This window comes from Penaeus monodon, chromosome 43 (assembly GCF_015228065.2).
Source record: "Penaeus monodon isolate SGIC_2016 chromosome 43, NSTDA_Pmon_1, whole genome shotgun sequence".
Lineage (NCBI taxonomy): Eukaryota > Metazoa > Arthropoda > Malacostraca > Decapoda > Penaeidae > Penaeus > Penaeus monodon.
The window spans coordinates 4,973,725-4,991,701 of NC_051428.1; the positions used below are offsets into that span (position 1 = coordinate 4,973,725).

The following is a 17,977-nucleotide window of genomic DNA, read 5'->3' on the forward strand; positions in this document are numbered from 1 at the left end:
GCTTGATACTGCGTTTATGTGTTCGTGTAACCATGCCTGCAAAGCCACACACCCGGGGGAGTTGCCACTCAAGTAAGCCTAATGCCTGGATGTTGTTGTACGTGTCTCTTAATGGGTTAATGGAGTCACTGGGAAGAAGTGGAAGGGGATGTGCAACAAATGCCATTGAAAAAGGATTCTCATAAAAACCTCCAGATACAAAGTTGTAAAGTCGTGATTTTGAAAGGGAGTCTTTGAGTTTTAAGGGAGTTTTTGCAAAGCTGGTTTTGATGGTCATGCAGGTTTAAAAAAAGAAAAAAAAAAAGTATTCATAAGTGGCTCTGTCATGTAGTGATACCTTTTCTGTCTAGGTCATTTCATGATAAAAGAAATATACTTTCTAATTATACCTGGGTAGCCTTTAGCATGTTAACCTGCAAAGGGGTAGGCTGCCACCATCCGAGTAAGGGATCACAACCCATGCATCTGCGAGACAGTAGAAGACATGTAAGTGATGTGTGTGTGTTAGTCTATATATGTGAAAGAAATACCTATACAGGATTAACCAAGTGGGCATGGTAAGATTCAAGCAGGTATTTCTATATATTTACTTTAGCCTTGGTTAGATACTGTTTCTTTAAAGAGCAAAATTCAAAGTAATTATTTTTACATTCACCATCTCTTATTTCCAAGGAAACTAGAAATCTTGTGAGATGCGATAGATCTCCATTCTTCAGTAGAAAAAGCCATTTTAACTGTGTTGCAGTCATCGGTCATTGTAGACCATTTGCTCTTGATTATTCTTCTTTTGCAGACATTGTTTTGTGTTTATATTCAACCTCTTTTTTCCAAAGTAAATTAGTATGTTAATGTTATTTGCCACTAATCCTTTAATTAAATTCATAATTATAAAAGAAAAGAAGACGAGAAAAACATCATGCCAATATATTTACTTCAAAAGGAGCTCCAAAAAACAGAATGTCTCCCCCCATTGTGATAAAATAATTTTCTGTCTCTGGTCTGACCTTTGGTTCTGCCCATATTTGGTACCCATGGGAACCGAAAAGACTATAAGCCATTTTAAAAAACAACATTATAAAAATAAGGTGAGCATCATAGCATTTAAAGTGATATGCGAAAGTGGAGCTCATTTTGCCATGCGCTGCCTTCCACAGGCTTCCAGGGGGTGTATACATAAATGTGTTTCCTCATGGAGGCGGCAACTCTAATGCTCCTTGGGGCAGGCCGACAGTGCCCTCTCTTGGCATTTTCTTTAATCCATCCTGTTGAGGGGAGACAGGCAGTGGCATGATCTGCAGGCCTTGCAAATCATGAGTCTGATGTGCTATCCTGTTTTTGTCATTGATTTAGCTTTACTCTCATTAAAGTGATTTTATGTTCATGTGGTTAGTATTCTTTTGTATGATGTAGTGTGGATTCTTTTAAATTTGAACAACCAAGTGCTCATTTTGAAGTAGAATGAATTTATTGTTGATATTTTCTATATGTGGCAAGATATTTATTTGTATTGTCAATGAATTTGTTAGAAGGAAAAAAAAGTATTTTGGATTGATGCCTCCAGTTTTTTGTACTGAACCTTTATAAAGTTGCATGATATTATTTACTTGCTGAACTAAAAATGAAGGTAAATGTTTTTCTAATCGCAATGATGACGCTGTTATAGTATTTTGTTCCATATACATTCAGAAGTAAAAGTACAAGATGAAGCACAAATATAGATGCACTTGTATACATATGCTCACACATTACCACACACACCACACAAAGACAGAAACATCATGTCAACACACACACACACAAACACACATACAGACACACACATAAACATACACACACATACAAACAAACACATACAAACCAACACACACACACATACAAACACACACACACATACAAACACACACACACAACAACCCAAACAACACACACATACAAACACACACACACACACACACACACACACATGCATACTAACACACGCACACTATTTTTAGGATGTTTATTACATGCCATATACATACTACGTCAGTGCTTCCCAACCTTTTTACATTCAGGACCTCCTTCTGATACCTGCGATACATCTGTGACTCTGACATCAGCAGTTCCATTTAGAGCTTTCTAGTGACATATTTTTAGGCCAAGAAATGTTAATCAGTCTAAGAATTTTATTTACCAAATTACAGCTATTATATGAAATAGCAATATCTGATACATTGATTTCTTTATGTATACAAGGGATTCTAAGATTGGCAGTGATATAAGAATAAGAATGATAATGACATTGATGATATAAATAATTCACCCTACAAAGACATGGTTGTCTAGAAGAGTTTCAGAATTTATTTGAGGGTTCTTGTTTGTTTGACGTTTCCTTTAATTTAGAAAAGAATTAAAAGTTTACCATATGAGAAATTGGGGAGTGATTTCTAAGCAGGTACCCAAACTGGTGAACTACTGTCTTAATTCTAAAATGTTAAATATAAAGCAAAGTTATGGAAAGACAGGCAAGTATCAGGCTCATGGTAGGGCACACGAGAACTCATCTTAGTAACCAGGAGATTGGCTTGTGATGTGATGTGCCTTGGTATCTTATTATTTGCCATGATGTGATAGCATGTCACCTGTTATGGTCATGAGTTAGACATTCACTGTACTTGTTGAAGGGCTGCCCTATTCCTGTCACCTAATGTTTTATCTCCTGAATATTTAGAAACAAGAATGTTGACATTGATAAACAAAAAATACCATATTATTGAAGGGTTCATTTTTAGCTATCAGTTGACTAATTTTTTTGAGCGTTTGAGAGAGTGCATTTGTAAGAGTTCTTCCATTTTGATGTTTTCAGCCTTTTCATTGTCATTTTTAAATGTAGCATGGCCCATTGAAAAAAATTGATTGCATTCACACAGTAAAGTTGAACCAGAAATGATGAATGCTAGAGAAATTTGGAATACTTCATTGCTCCAGGGTCTAATCTGTATTTATTATCAACTGTATCAAGAAGCAGTAGATGAAAATGTTCCTTTCTTGCATGATCATGTCAGAAGGATTTTATATCAGGCATATGAAATAGCTATGCTTTTATTACACATAGTGAAGTTTAAATTAAGTTGGCATTCATAATGTATTGTAGAATCATATATCCTTCTAGATCTTTGCATATGAAAAGAGAAAGTGAGAGTGAAAGAGTAAATTCTCTTCATCAGGTTTCATTTACCTCTGCATTATTTTTTCTTTTTTTAGGTTATAGTTACCTGTGCAAACAAATCCCTTTTTATCAATACATGAAGCCCCCTTTCCTGGCAAATCATTTCATAGAGATCTTCTATTTTCAGAGTGTACAATTTGAAAACACAAAGTCCAAGGCAACAGCTGCTATAAGTGAGGAGGAAGTTCCCAATAGATGGGTAAGTAAAATCTTATGACCCCTTTGAACTTTGCCATTTATGTGTAATGCTAAGTTTATTTTCTATTATTATTTAGAAGTACTCATTAATTGATATTTGGTTATTTATGTTTTTTCCCTTGGAGAAGGGATTCCCCCTCCCCCCATATCTGCTATCTGTAGAATTCCTTTATCAATATCTACTTAAGGCAACCATCACTAATTTTTGTGTGTGTGCGAGTGCATATCACTCGGTCGACAGACGCACCTAGTGGAATCTTATGAATTTTTACGGTAAAATTACGTTGAAATCATATGCTTGTGAAATTCACTTGAACCAACATCTAGCAACTCTCTGGCATATATAAGCTCTCGATAAGACATGACAACAGAGATTCAAGTCTGTGGTGTGTCACTATGTCTGATTGCTTGATGTAAATATTTATTTATTATTTTTTTTTATAACTTTGTAAATATGTATGCGATCTTCTTTATTTACGTTGCATTTTGTAGAGTCGAAAGTCTACTATTTTTGGTAGAGGAAATTTTTATTTTTTTGTATATAATTTAAAAAGATATTGAAACCAAATTTTCTTTTCCTGAAAATTCTAACTCAAATATTGGAACAAAAAAAAAGAATATAAAAAAATCATCTGTACAACTTCTAGATAATAATTGGAGGATATCACTGAGTATTTTTTATCAACTAACTTTCTTCATTTTGGAAGCAGTTTAGCCTAATAATATGGTGCAGTAAACAAGAAAAATTATTATTGTTATTATTTTTAGATTTGGTTATTTATTTGCCGAATAAAACCAAACTCGAGATACAACATCTTTGTCATAATACCAGCCAGAAAAAAAAATCAAGGCCCCCATATTAAGGCTACCCAGATTTTACAGTGATGAGCCCCTTAACCCAATCGGCACGGATGACAAGAGTACATACCATGCCCACTGTAATACAAGTTCATTTATTGTCTTTACGCATAGATGGCTCTATAAGTGCTGAATCACCAAGGACTCAGTAATTAGTCCTCCTTATCTCACCTGTTTATCCTCCTCCTTGACTTTTGGAAAGAGTCTTTTGTATTATTTCATTGTCTTAAATGTTACCAAGAATTTAATAACAATATAATAATCATAACATCAATAACAATAATAACAGTATTGATATCAATTGTTTTAAAAAGAATAACACATTTTCCTGCCAATTCAAGGAATTGGGGAAACCAGGATCAGTTACTAGGGCTTAATAATAGACTCCTTGCCGGCTGAACATATGTGGAGCCATCCATATATAACAAAATTCACCAGAAACTACCGGGGACAGGGCATAAATCCGTGGTGGTTGGGTTAATTCTGAGTAAACATCTTGAACACTCTGATGAAGTATGTATATACTGTTCACTGTCATTTTAACCTATTTTGTGTGGACACGGGGACGGGCATTGTGGAAAGTGGATTTACAGGACGGGAAAAGAATCAATGTTTTGATTATTATCATTGTTATTTTCATTATGATGATAATAATCACCATTGTTATTGGCATTGATAAAAAATGCTCAGTTTATACATGATTTTATTATTATTTATTTATTTATTATTTTTTCTTTTTCTAATTTAACCTTTAACAGGTGTTATTGTTATTGTTGTTGTACTGTAATTATTATCATTGTTATTTTCATTATGATGATAATTATCACCGTTGTTATTGGCATTGATATTTGTATTAGTTTTATCATCATGCTCAACCTTCTCTGAATCTTATCTTCTGTTCAAGGTTTTTATTACCATTATTATTACAAGTATAATTTTTTTCTTTCTTCCTTTCTTTCTTTGTTCATTTATAATTACCATTGATGTTATTTTCTTTCCTTCCCCAGTTGCAAAATGAAGCCAACTTAGACAACGACTTTATCCGCGAATATTTTCAGTCCCAGCAGGCCCTCTACAGGCAGCAAATTGAAGCTAGAAGACAGTATAGAGGTTGGTGATTTTAGCTTCCAGCTTGAATAGGAATAGGAATGAAGTTAGTTTGAATTATGCATGTGCAGACCACTCTGGCATGCATACATTCATGTGGAGAATTTGATGGATCTGCACCTTTGTAATTTCACCACTTTCCTGTATTTTTCCTGCATTTCTTTGCAGAAATCAGTTGTTGTTTTTAACACAATTTTAATCCCTTTTTGTGGTAGTCTGCAAAGCCCTTGTTATTTCCCTTAACAAAAAAAAAAAAAAAAAAAAAAAAAAAAAAAAAAAATAAAAAAAATAAAATCATGGGTTAAAACTGTGCATCCATTTTTTCAAAACCTTTAATGTATGTACTATGTGCTATGCACTCTCTCTTTGTTTATACTTCAAACAAAATTCAGTTTTCCACAGTACCAAATATAACGCAATGAACCTTGTTCTTCCTAGAAACCAGTGGAGAAGGGGCAGCGCCATCAACTCCAGCAGCGGCTCTGCCCTCAGTCCAACAGGCGGCTCTTGGGGGCCCTCAGCAACCAGGCAAAGCCACTCCCTCATCCCACAGCACCCCTCCAGCAACTTCATCAACAGCAGCAGCTGGAGGAGGAGGAACAGCCAGTGTTGGCAGAGTGCACACACATCCTGTGAGCAAAACTACTCCAGATTTAACTGCAAAAGCAAGCTCAGGTCCTGCTCACAAACCATCCCCAAGCCCCTCTGTCAGAACCTCCTTAGCTGCTGGCGTAACCTCACTGTCATCTGGCGGACAAGCACCAGCGGCTAAAGAGGGTGCTGCAAAGGCTTATGCAAACACATTGGTTGGTACCCACCTCGTTTAACTAGTGGCGAAACCTCGGTACCTCTGACCACTCGAACACCACCTAGAGAAAAACCACAGACTCAACTCACCATTAAGGTTAGTTTTTTCAACTCAGTTTTTACCTTTGTTATTCTTCATATTTTGTACTGAAAGTCAGCAGTTGAGAAGTGTGTTAGAGTACCAGAAGCAATTGGTGATCTCTCTGCCCTGTACTCTTGGTGGTGTATGTTCTTTCCAAATTGTGTTTTTTGGAGAAGCATTCTCTAGGATGGTATAAGTCCCTTTATAATACTGCTCATGTATTTTGCAGGTTAAATTAAAGAATGATGCAACAGCAGTAACCACCCCACAAACACCCTCAACATCATCAAGTTCCAGTAGACCTAGTAGAAGTTCAGCACGTGCTGCTCGAGAGCTCAGTAGAGTCTCGCTCGAAGACTCAGAGGAGGAGGATGACTCTGAGGGAAGGGAGGAGCGTCAGCCACCTGTGAGGCGTTCCAGGAAGCGCTCAGCGCGGCACTCGCAGACCCCAGAGGATCCTGACTTTGTTGCAGCTGGCACCAGCCACTTGAGCAGTCCCCCGAGCAGTGATCTCAAAGACAGAGTGCCGTCTCTTAGGATTAAGTTACCTGAACCTGTGCCTAATGTGAATTTAAGTGTTTCAACAACAGTTGATGAAAAACCAAAGAAAAGAATAGAGAGTGTATCTATTAATAGGAAAGAACCTAATAGTTTATTGGATGCAAAGTGCAGACGCCCTGTTCATAGCATTAGGAAGCACGTGAATGACCCTCCACAAGACATTGAAGGCTCGCTCAACAGAGAGACCTTAGTACCTGATGTAAGTGTTAGATCCGCCGGTGATAATCTGAAAAATCCATGTCTTCAGGAAGGACCGAAACCCCCAGGGAAAAGCGGAGGCAGTGTTGGTGATTCCAAGAACTTGAAAGATACATCGGTCAAACCTGATTCTCCTGTGCCATTAGACTGGTTGAAAAGATCGGTAAGGACTAACCCTAAAAAACACGAACCCAGTGAGGCCGGTTCAAATTCACAGGGACCAGACTATGCAAGTTTACAACCAACGGTTTCGCTGAGACGTATAGAGGCTGTTCCCAGCACAGAGAGACAAATTGCCAAAGATGAACCAGTAGTGAGTCCTGTTAGCTTGAGTTGGAAAAGCCCAAGTGCTAGTGAGAGTCAAGAACCAGAAAGAAAAGCAGAAAGAGAAAGTTCTACAAGGAGAGAGAGTACGAGAAATCAGTTAGAAAGCAAAACTGGAAATAAACTAAGTGCAGAGGAAAGATTAGAGGCTTACAGTTCCATAACTGTATCAAAAGTTGATACTCTAAAAAGAAAAGAACCAAGTGATTTGAATACCAGTAAAGAAGTAGAGTCGTCAACATTAAGAACACTCCTTACAGCTGAAAATAAAGATATTGTTTTAGTAGCAAACAAAAACAAATCTGCAGCTGTTGATGCACAAGACCAGCCTGACCAGAAGCATTTGCCCAGTTTGAAAAGTCCTCAACAGAGATCAAAAAGCACAGAAGACCTAGGTGTTAGTGCATTAAGTTTGGTAATAGTGCCCCCAGCAGAGAGTTTGTCCAGCACCAAGCAGAGTGTAGGAAAAACCGTTGGGGAAACTCAAGTTAAAACTGTGATATATGAGTCCAGTGATCCAGAATGGAAAACTGATAGTACAAAGCCACATTCTGATTGCAAATTCTCAAAAGAAACTGCCGAAAAGAAGGAACCTGACAAACACAGTCAGGTTGCTCAAGACGTCACTCAAGGGCCAAATGTTAAAAGGGACCCCAGTGTTATAGAGGAAAATTCAAAACCAGGGGTTGAATGTAGCACTTCAGGTGGAACAGCAGGTGCATCTGGACACAAGGCAGCTAGTCTACCAACTGGTCCACTCAAAACAAAGATCTGGGAAAAGTTGCTGACAACAGCACAGAAGAAAGGAGACGTTTCCAAAGACACCCCGAAAGACTCAACCAAAAAGGAGGAAAAAGAAGAAACTTCTCTTCAAGTTCAGCAGACTGACCAGCACATTAAAACAGAAACTGATGTAAAGAAAGAGTTTGATAAAGATCAACAGACTACAAATGAGACTTGCTCTGGCCAAGGAACTGAAAGCTTAGAGAAGTCAGGTGAACATCACGCTCAAGCCACAGATGTGAAGGCAGTTGTGATAACCAACACCCAGATAACTGAAGCTGAGCACAAACCTGGTGAGTTGCTAGAGAAGAGCACCAGAAAAGGAAGTCTCAAAAGTGAGAAAGGAGATGCTGTCCAAGAAACCAGCACAAAGGAAGAACTGAAAGAGAGTTCATTATCTGGACCTGTGCAGGTGCCCCAGAAGGATACCTTTACTTCAGAAACCAAAAAGGGAAATAGTTCCTGAAACCTCAAAAGCTCCTGTAGTAAATACTCTTGGCAAACCAGCACCTGTTGCAAAATCAAAATTGATTCCAAATTTAAAAACATCTGTTACTGTTTCAACTGCAAGTGAAACTCCAGCCTCTACAAGTTGGAGAAAGGAAACTGTTTTTAAGATAGAGGAGACTGAACCAGCTTTACAAGAGGAAGGCAAGGCAGTTGCCCCATCTAAACAAGAAAAATTAGGGGAAGCCAGGAAGGAACCTAAAAACGAAAGCACAGATATCCAGATCCATAGAAAAACTGTTGAACCAGTTACTGACAAAGCCTCTCAAGGAAGAGCAGACTCTTCCAGATTCATCAGATTCAGATAAAAGAGAGCAGTCTGAAAAAGGTCAGACAAGCAAGAGCAAATGGAATAAAGCCTCCAAAGAAAGTACATCTGAACAGGAAGCAGACACAGAGAAGAAGCCAGACTTAGAATCACAACCAGTCCCCACAACATCACCAGTTGCAGAAAAGTTACTGCCTCCAGTTGCAAATAGATCACAGGCTGATAGCAAGAGTTGGCTACAACCTGATCCTAAAGTTGAACCTCCAGAGAAGATAACCAGTGTTGAATCAACCAAGCTTTTGGAAGACAGAGGAAAGTTTGCCTCTTGCCCCAGCCAATACAAAGGATCAGCAGGTAAACCCATCTGTAGAGAGCAAGGAACAAATTGACCCTGAGCCTTGCAAGGAATCTAATGTGTCCCAGGAACTGAGTTTTGTAAAAGTAGGAAAACTTGAGAGCAAAACTGAAAAGCCACTGCCTACAGATACCAGCTTAAAAGAAGCAGAGGAAAAGGCAGAAAGTCAGCCATTTGGTCACAACCTAAACAAAGTAAATGTCTCAAGCAGTGAGAAGGAGAGATCGCAGATAGTGATTAGTACAGAAGAAAAGATTAATGAAATACCTGTTTCAAAGCAACACAAGTTTTTAGCATTTGAAACTTCTAAGAAAAAAGGAACTGATTTGGGAGAGCTAGCAAGTATTGAGAAAGATCAGACACATCAAGGTACGACTGTAAGTCCAAGAAGCCAAATAACCGAGTTTAAAGAAGATCCAACTACAAAAGTCAAAGTAGAGGATACGGAAAAGGAACCAGTCTCAACTTCAGATCGCACGCATACTAAGAGTGAACACTCGCACTTAAACAAAGTTTCAGGTGTGAAAGATCCTGTTTCCAATGAATTAAAGACTTCTGAAAACACTACAGTTTCCTCAAGCAAAGATACACTTGAGAGAGAAGAACCAGTCCCTGCAGACAAAGTTGATCTCCCTAAGAGAGAAGAACCAGTCCCTGCAGACAAAGTTGATCTCCCTAAGAGAGAAGAACCAGTCCCTGCAGACAAAGTTGATCTCCCTAAGAGAGAAGAACCAGTCCCTGCAGAGAAAAGTGATCCACATCTCACAAGCAAAGTAATAAGCAGCAAGGAAGTACCAGCACTATCAAGCAAACTTTCAGCAATCAAAGCTGGAAGTAGTGACCAAGATCCATCATCTGTAATAGAAGTTGCATCTTGTGTGACAGATTTCACTACTGAAAAGTCAGAAAGTGAGAAGAAAACTGGTTTCACTTCAGAAGATTCTGTTGTAAAAGACCCAACTGTAACATCTGATAGTGAGAAAGAATCGCCTTTAACAGCTAACGCTTCCAGCTGGGAAAGACCGCTAGAAATCTCATCAGAAGTTTCCAATTTCGAGGAAAAAACATCTCTCACCAATCTAGAAGAAAAACCAGTTATTTCAACTAGTGACGGAAAATCTGTTACAACAGAAGTTATAAGGCAAGAGGAGAAAACATCTGTCTTATCAGAAGTTTCTGCTGAAAAGAAAGAGCTTGTTGCCACAGGTGAACTCCAAATCTGTAAAAAAGAAGCTCCTGTTATATCAGAAGGTCTTAGTAGTGAGAGAGAACCATCAGTGACATCCGAACTCTCCAGCACTAAACCAACTCTTCCGGGTAAAGTTCTCAGTCAGGATAAAAAAACCATCATCGCATGTGAAGTTTCTAGTAATCGGAAAGAATTACTCCCCACAACTGACATTTCCAGTGGTGAAAAAGGAATCGCATCAGAAGTTCTTAAGAGTGAGAAAGAGCCATCTGTATCCTCTAAAGTTCTCAGTAGTGAGAGAGAACCATCTGCAACAACAGAATTTCTCACAAAAGAGGAAAAACCAATACACACACCTGAAGTTCCCAGTGTTGAGAGAAAACCATCTGAAACCTTTAAAACTTCAAGTAACAAGGAAGAACCAGCTGACGCACTTGAATTTTCCAGTAACGAGAAAGAACTGAGTAGAACTGAAGCTCCAAGTAATGAGAAGGAATTAGCTGCAACAATTGAAACTCCTATTAGTGTACAAGAATTATTTGCAAAATCTAAAGTAGACACCGGTGAGAAAGAACCATCTGTAAATTTGCAAGATTCCCCAAGTGAGAAAGAACCAGCTGTAAAATCTATAGCCTTTGCTAGTGAGAAAGAACCAGTACAACTGCAAGACTCCTCAAGTAAGAAAGAACCAGTTGTAGAATCGAAAGTGCCACTAGGAGAAAGAACCATCATTAATATCTGAAGCCTCTACTAGTGAGAAAGAATCAGTGGTACAGGTACAAAAATCCCCAAGTGAGAAAGAACCAGCTGTAGACTCGAAAGCTGCCACTAGTGAGAAAGAACCATCGTCAAAATCTGAAGCCTCTACTAGGGAGAAAGAACCAGCTGTAGAATTGAAAGCTGCCACTAGTGAGATAGAACCATCATTAATATCTGAAGCCTCTACTAGTGAGAAAGAATTGGTTATAAAGGTACAAGAATCCCCAACAAAGAAAGAACCAGCTGTAGAATCAAAAGCTGATAAGAAAGAACCTGTGACTAAGAAAGAACCAAGTGTCACATCAGAAGGTCCTTGTAGTGAGAGAGAACCACAGGCAGTAATCACATCTGAGAACGATCCAAAAGAACTTCCTACTGATAAGAACAAACCAACTGCAACTTGTAAAACATTCAACACTAAGGAAGAATCAGTTGAAGATTGTAAAAAGAAAGAACAACCTGTAATTGACTTAGTAAGTAGTGAGAAGGATTCGGCTGAAACAACTGAAGCTCCCATTAGTGAGCAAAAACCAGCTGTGAAATTAGAAGCTTCAGAAAACCAGAAACAACCAGCTGTAGAATCAAAAGCTGATAGTGAAAAAGAACCAGTGACTAAGAAAGAAGCTGCTTTGGCATCAGAAGTTTCCAGTAGTGAGAAAGAGCCACTTCCTGTGAAGACATCTGAGAAAGAATCGGAGGTCACAGGTGAAGTTGCAATCTGTCCACCTCCAGACTCTCAAATTAGTTTAACAGAAGCTAAAACATCTAGCATTGTTCTTAGTGTAAAGGCTGAAAGTGCAAAGGAATCAAAGGAACCACAAGAAGTACCAGGAGCAGAGACAGACCTTGCAAAAACCAGTGTTGAGGAATTAATACCTGAGGAAGTCTGTTCTGAGAGTGGTGCTGAACCTTTATCTCCGGAAAGAAAAAGTCAAACTGCTTCAGAAGGTTTGCCCCTCCCACCTGTCCTCAGCCATTTGAACCAGCCTTTTAAAGCTCCAGTAAACGAGACCAAGTCTTTTTTAGAACCACAGGTTTCAGGTGATTCCATACAGTCTGACTTGCAAGATAAAACTTCAGTTTGCCACAAACGTGTATCAGGTGAGCAAGGATTAGCATCACAAGAGGAAGGTTCATCTGTTGTGGTTGTAGATAATCATAAAGAAGAGGAATCAAAAGGAAGACCCAGTAGAGTGTCACAAAGAGCTCTCTATCAAAGTAGGCCTATCATCACAAGACCTGAAAACTTTAAATAACCTCAAAGATCCTAACACAGAATCAAAGGTTCCAAATTGCCAGAGAGTCCTATCCTCCAGCCAGGGAGACTTGTTTTGTGGTACAGAGAAGTTAAAAGTCCAAGAAAAAACACTTTGGTAAGTCTACAGCTAGGCAAGGTAAGCAGCAGATTTTAGCAGTAGATTTACTTGCTTCAAAGACAGTTGAAAAACAGCAAACTGAGTCCGAAGTTTCATGGCTAGGGAGTGCTGAGGAGGATTCTCCCGAAAATACCGAGGCATCCAAAGCATTAGAATCAAAACTTTCTAAGGAAGTAACCTGTGTGAAAGAAGACTTCTGTAAAGAATCAGGTGCAGAAGAAGGCCTATCTCATATTGAAAAAGTACAAGCTCTAAAGTCTGTTACTGATAGGAGCCCAGAAATCGAACTTGGTAGCAGTTCTGTCTCTATTTCAAAACAAACAGAGTGTAAAGACCTACCTTCACCATTAGAAGATAAATTAGGAAAAGGAGATACTCCTGTCTTGAAACCAAGTCCAGTGGAGAAAGAGTGTCTCAATTTCTATGAGGATATTACAATTCAAGAGAGTTCATTATCATCTAAGAAGAGTGAATCTCAAGAGGACAAACCTAATAATTCAGTCACAGAAGAGAAAGTATTATCTTTGAAGAGTGAAAGTGTTGATTTCAGTTCCTCAGAAAAGAGTCAAGCCACTTTGACTCAAGAGAAAGACAGTAGTGAGCCAAAGGACTTGTGTCCAAAAGACAAAAAGTCACTTGATTCTGAAATCCAAAATCCTGTTGTAGAAGAACAATCAAAGGCTGTACCTGCTGAGCAGCAGAACTCCCAGTTTGACAGTAGATTATTAACGGTTTTTCCTGAAACATCGAAACAGAAGGATCAAGATCACATATCTTCCCTCACAGCTACCACAACTCTTGGTAAAGTCAGGAAACCCGAGAGTGATTCAGTATCATCACATCCTCCAGATATTTGCAAAGATAAAAGTTATCCAAATACTAAAGTTAAACTTCTAGAACAAGAACAGTTTGGTAATCCCTTGGAATTAAATACTGATTTAAGAGTAGATAATCTACATTTATCTAAAAGTACAGTGTATGATCAGAAAGACTATAACTGTTCTCTCAGTTTTGTTAAGAACACAACTGAAAGTATTACAAAGAAGTTAGACACTCCATTGAATGACACAGCAACTTCTGAGTCTAAATCTTTGAGTGTATCAGCAGCACCATCTTATCAGACTGATTGTACAAGTGGAAACTCTCCCAGTGTTCCCATATCAGAACCCAATCCCTTTGTCAAGAGGACAGATACACCAGACTGTGTCGTTAACTCGCGTGCATTAGATAAGAAAGGGCGCTTGACTTCAAAAGATACATCATCTGGTGATCCATACCTAGCATCAAAACCGGTATCTGAAGATCCTAAAAAACAAAAAGATCTGGTGGAAAGGGATGAGGCAACTCTTGCAGATTTAGTAAGGAGAAGGATCAGTGAACAAGTTGAGGAAACAGACCCTGAATCTGAGGAGCAGACATTGGGAACTGGAAGTGATTCCGACTCATCAGCGTCAAATAGTGAGAAGGTAATTCATCTCTTGCACAATCTGATATTATGTTCGTTATTGGTAGTGAAGCCATTACTAGGCTTTAGTGAAATTACTAGGTTGGTTACTTATTTGCACTTTTTAATTAATTTGTTGTAATCTGATAATGTATGTAAACATACTTCCAGAGGGAGTAAAATATTTTAATCCAAGGCCAACAGGAATATACATTGCCTACTGTAATCTTTTGTGAAATTTTTGTTTACATACTGATGGCCCCACAAGTGTTCAGACGCCAAGGAGTTTAGAAGTAGTATGTGACGTACGTGATGTGGGGTGATAATACATATGTAGAAATATACATGTACAAGTGTACACATGTTCATATATTTATACATACAAATATATACATATATAGTCATATATATAAACATACAATCATACCTATATACATATACCTATGTACCAATATACACATATAAATACATACACATGTACATATATACTTATATGTACATATGTACAACTACAAAGAAAACTATTGTTTGAAAATTATGCTAAATATTCGGACACAAACAACGAAACTTTTTGAAATATAGTTGCTAACCCTAGGAAACTCCTGGTACCCCTGATTCTCTCTCTCTCTCTCTCTCTCTCTCTCTCTCTCTCTCTCTCTCTCTCTCTCTCTCTCTCTCTCTCTCTCTCTCTCTCTCTCTCTCTCTCTCTCTCTCTCTCTCTCTCTCTCTCTCTCCTCTCTCTCTCTACCTCTACCTCTACCTCTCTACCTCTCTACCTCCCTTGCTCCCTCTCTTTGTATCTTTTTTCTCCCCCTTCTCGCTTTCTCTTTCTTTTGTCTCTCCTCTCCCTCCCTTGCTCTCTCCCTCTCTCTCCCTCTTCCCTCCTCTCTTTTTTATAATCTATAACAGCTTCCCATGCTCCCTCCTTCTCCCCTCATATTGCATGTCTGCTGAAGTGTCAGACAAAAAAATAAACATGCAAGTGTTTTGCCATTCTTTTGTTACCGTAAACCTATTTCCATTTTTCACAGGCCCTTAGTCTCATTGTCTTTATTCTCCCCCAACTTAGGTATATGCTGCCTTAACTCCTTTATATTACTGTTTCTAATGAATAGCTTTGCCCACAGATGGCTCGCAGAAGAAAGATAGAGGCCACTGCTGATGCTGAGCTGGAAACAAGCTCCCGCAGCTCAAGGAGAAGCAAGAGGGTGAGTGAGGCAGCAGCAGCAGCAGCTGAAGAGAACAGCACTGACAGCCCTCAGGAGGCAGAAGAAATGCAGCGGATGTCACAGAGCAGCTCTCGAAGCCTGAGCAAGAAGGATAGCAGTAATGGTGATGTGCAGGAGGAGGAGACTACCAGAGTAAGCCGTTCCCGGCGCAGCTCCAGGAGCAGAAGTGTGGACAAGGACAAGGTGGCTGACAGTGAAGCAGCAAAAACTAGAGGCCGGCATGCGCGAAGTGAGAGCATAGAGCAGGAGGAGCAAGAGGAGCAGGAGCAGGCAGTGACCACAACCAGGAGGAGGAGGAAAAGTGGCAGTGTAGAGAAGGATGCTCCCAAGACCCCCCTGAGGAGGTCACGCCGCATGTCACGAGGTGGAAGCACAGAACCAGAGGAAGTGGAAGATTCAGCTGAGGCAAAATTGGTTGATGGTGCACCCAAGAAATTGGAAGACATCCAGGAGTTGAATGAAAGCTGTAGCGACACACCAAAAAAATCAGCTGAGGCCAAGGAGCCATGTGAGAATTCAAGGGTGGAGTCACCAGTGAAGGAAGAAAATGAAGTGTCCACCAAGGATGGTGTAGGTAAAGCGCCGAACACCCAAAACCCAAACGAGACTCAAAGGAGAAGGAAGAAGGTGCTGAGGCATCAGAGAAAAATGATGCCAATACTAAAGAGGCAGAAGAAGCTTCTGCAGAAGAATCTCCCAAGAAGCCACAAGATGACTCCCTCAGTAAATCAAGTGAGAAATCACCAAGGAAACACAGAGAAGAATCCTCCAGCAAAGACAGAGACGAGAGCTCTGAAGAAGAAGCATCAGGGGAAGGCCCATCACCCCGGGAAAGAAGCTTGAGAGAGTCGGATGATCACATTAGGAAGAGAAGCCTCAGTGGTAGGAGTGGTAATGAGGAGGAGGAAGAAGTTGAAGAGGATAGCAAAAATTCCACAAACGACAAGAAGGAAAGCTCAATGTCTCGGCCCCGGCTGCAGAGGAACGAAATCAAAATGCTGGAGGTAAAGGCTGAGCAACCAGAGAAGAGCCGCAAGGACAGGTCGCGCTCCAGCAGCAGGTATGTTTTTTACAGGAAATGCCTGTTGTTTCATCTTGAGTATTAAATGTGTGTTTTTTGTTTTTTGTTTTGTTGAGAGAGACAGAGATCTTTTGATTTTTGTATTTTAGATTTAACTGTGTGTGTGTTTGTTTGTTTGTTTATAATACATTTTATATTAATGACAATTTTTATTACACTAGATCATCTAATAGCCCTTCAAGATCTCCCTCACCAAAGAAGGCTAAGCAGGAACAGCCCAAGCTGAACAGCCGTAGAGACTCGGTGAGTGGTGATGAGAAGGATGACAGAAGACGCAGCACTGACAAACGGCGAGACTCCTCAAGCAGGAGCAGACGTGATTCTGAGACTTCCAAGGATGCATCGAGACCAAAGCTTAACAGGAACGAGGTGAAGGTTGCAGAGGCAAAGGCGGGCAAGATGGAGAGGAAGAGCAGGAAAGATCGCTCACCCTCAGAAAGCAGGTATGTTGGGATTCCCATTGGTTGGGATCTCATCTTTTGTTTTCTCGTACATGCAAGACTTGCTTTAATTTTGAGAATGTAGATTTTTTTATTTCCCCCCCCTCCCCCTCCTAATTTCTGGATATGTAGCCTGAAATATTATTCAAAATGTCTTTTCTGTTAAGTAATGAGGATTTCTCTTTATTGTCAAATGCAACATTACAAAGCATGGCAATGGAAACCCAAGTTTTTAATAGTATTCTTACTTCCATTTCTAAAACTGGTAGATTTCTGTTCAGCTTCTCTTTTCATTTTTTAAACACGCAGAAGTTATTTCCTGGAAGTTATTTGGATAATTTTTGAGTGATAGGTAATAACAATTGCATTGCCATTTATTATGGGATTGTAGCTACAGCAAGAATTAAAAATACATTCATAATTTCAGGTCATCCAGCGACTCTTCCCGGTCCCCTGCCCACAAGAAGCACAAGAAACGCTCCTCTTCATCCTCTTCCTCAAGTTCCTCTAGCAACTCCTCCCGCTCAAGATCAGGCTCTGGCCACCGCAAGAGATTTGGCAGTGCGAGCAAGAAGAAGCCAGAAGTTGATTCATCAAGGTCTTCCCCGAGCAAGCGGCAATTCCTTGCTTCCCCTGACCGTTCCAGAGCAAAGGATAATGGTGAGGATCCCAAGGGACGACATGGACCCGTTGTGCCAGAGAAGAGGAGTCGCCATTCACGCTCTCGGTCAAGGTAGGTTTTTTAAATATTCATATTAATTATTTATTTATTTATTTTATTTATTTATATATATATATTTCTTTTCTTTGAATAAATAAATCAATTATTATTCTTCATGGTCAAGATTCAAAACCAGTATATTTTGCATATAATTCCCCTCCCTTTTGCTATAGCAGACACTAACTACATAACATGTTTCTTCACCACCAGATCTCCCAAAACCAAGACCCATAAGCAAGATGGAAACTCCTATGAATCCAAAAAAGACAGCAAATCATGGTCTGACAGCAGGAAAGACAGCCAAAACTCTGACAGGAGACAACAAGAGGAGGAGGAGAAGGAGAACAAGGAAACAAAGCCTATGATAGATTATTCCTCTTTCAAGTCAGTGAGGAAAGGTCGGTTGTGCAGAGCATATTTTTCTTTCTTTCTTTCTTTTTTTTTATTTATGACTTAATTGTTGTTTGTTCTTTTGGAGTAAT

At 39.4% G+C, this 17,977-nt stretch overlaps 1 protein-coding gene across 1 annotated transcript in view; it reads left to right on the forward strand.

Moving 5' to 3' along the window:
- Positions 1 to 17,977, forward strand: part of LOC119568243 (microtubule-associated protein futsch-like) — a 34,636-nt gene that overhangs the window by 10,485 nt on the left and 6,174 nt on the right. Inside the window, 16 exon segments of the mRNA XM_037916698.1 lie at positions 3,336 to 3,407; positions 5,272 to 5,374; positions 5,810 to 6,184; positions 6,187 to 6,275; positions 6,490 to 8,571; positions 8,573 to 8,890; positions 8,892 to 9,230; positions 9,232 to 11,159; positions 11,161 to 12,379; positions 12,381 to 12,575; positions 12,577 to 14,046; positions 15,152 to 15,842; positions 15,845 to 16,313; positions 16,496 to 16,777; positions 17,202 to 17,507; positions 17,706 to 17,893. Of these exon segments, the coding sequence (XP_037772626.1) occupies positions 3,336 to 3,407; positions 5,272 to 5,374; positions 5,810 to 6,184; positions 6,187 to 6,275; positions 6,490 to 8,571; positions 8,573 to 8,890; positions 8,892 to 9,230; positions 9,232 to 11,159; positions 11,161 to 12,379; positions 12,381 to 12,575; positions 12,577 to 14,046; positions 15,152 to 15,842; positions 15,845 to 16,313; positions 16,496 to 16,777; positions 17,202 to 17,507; positions 17,706 to 17,893 (10,126 nt within the window).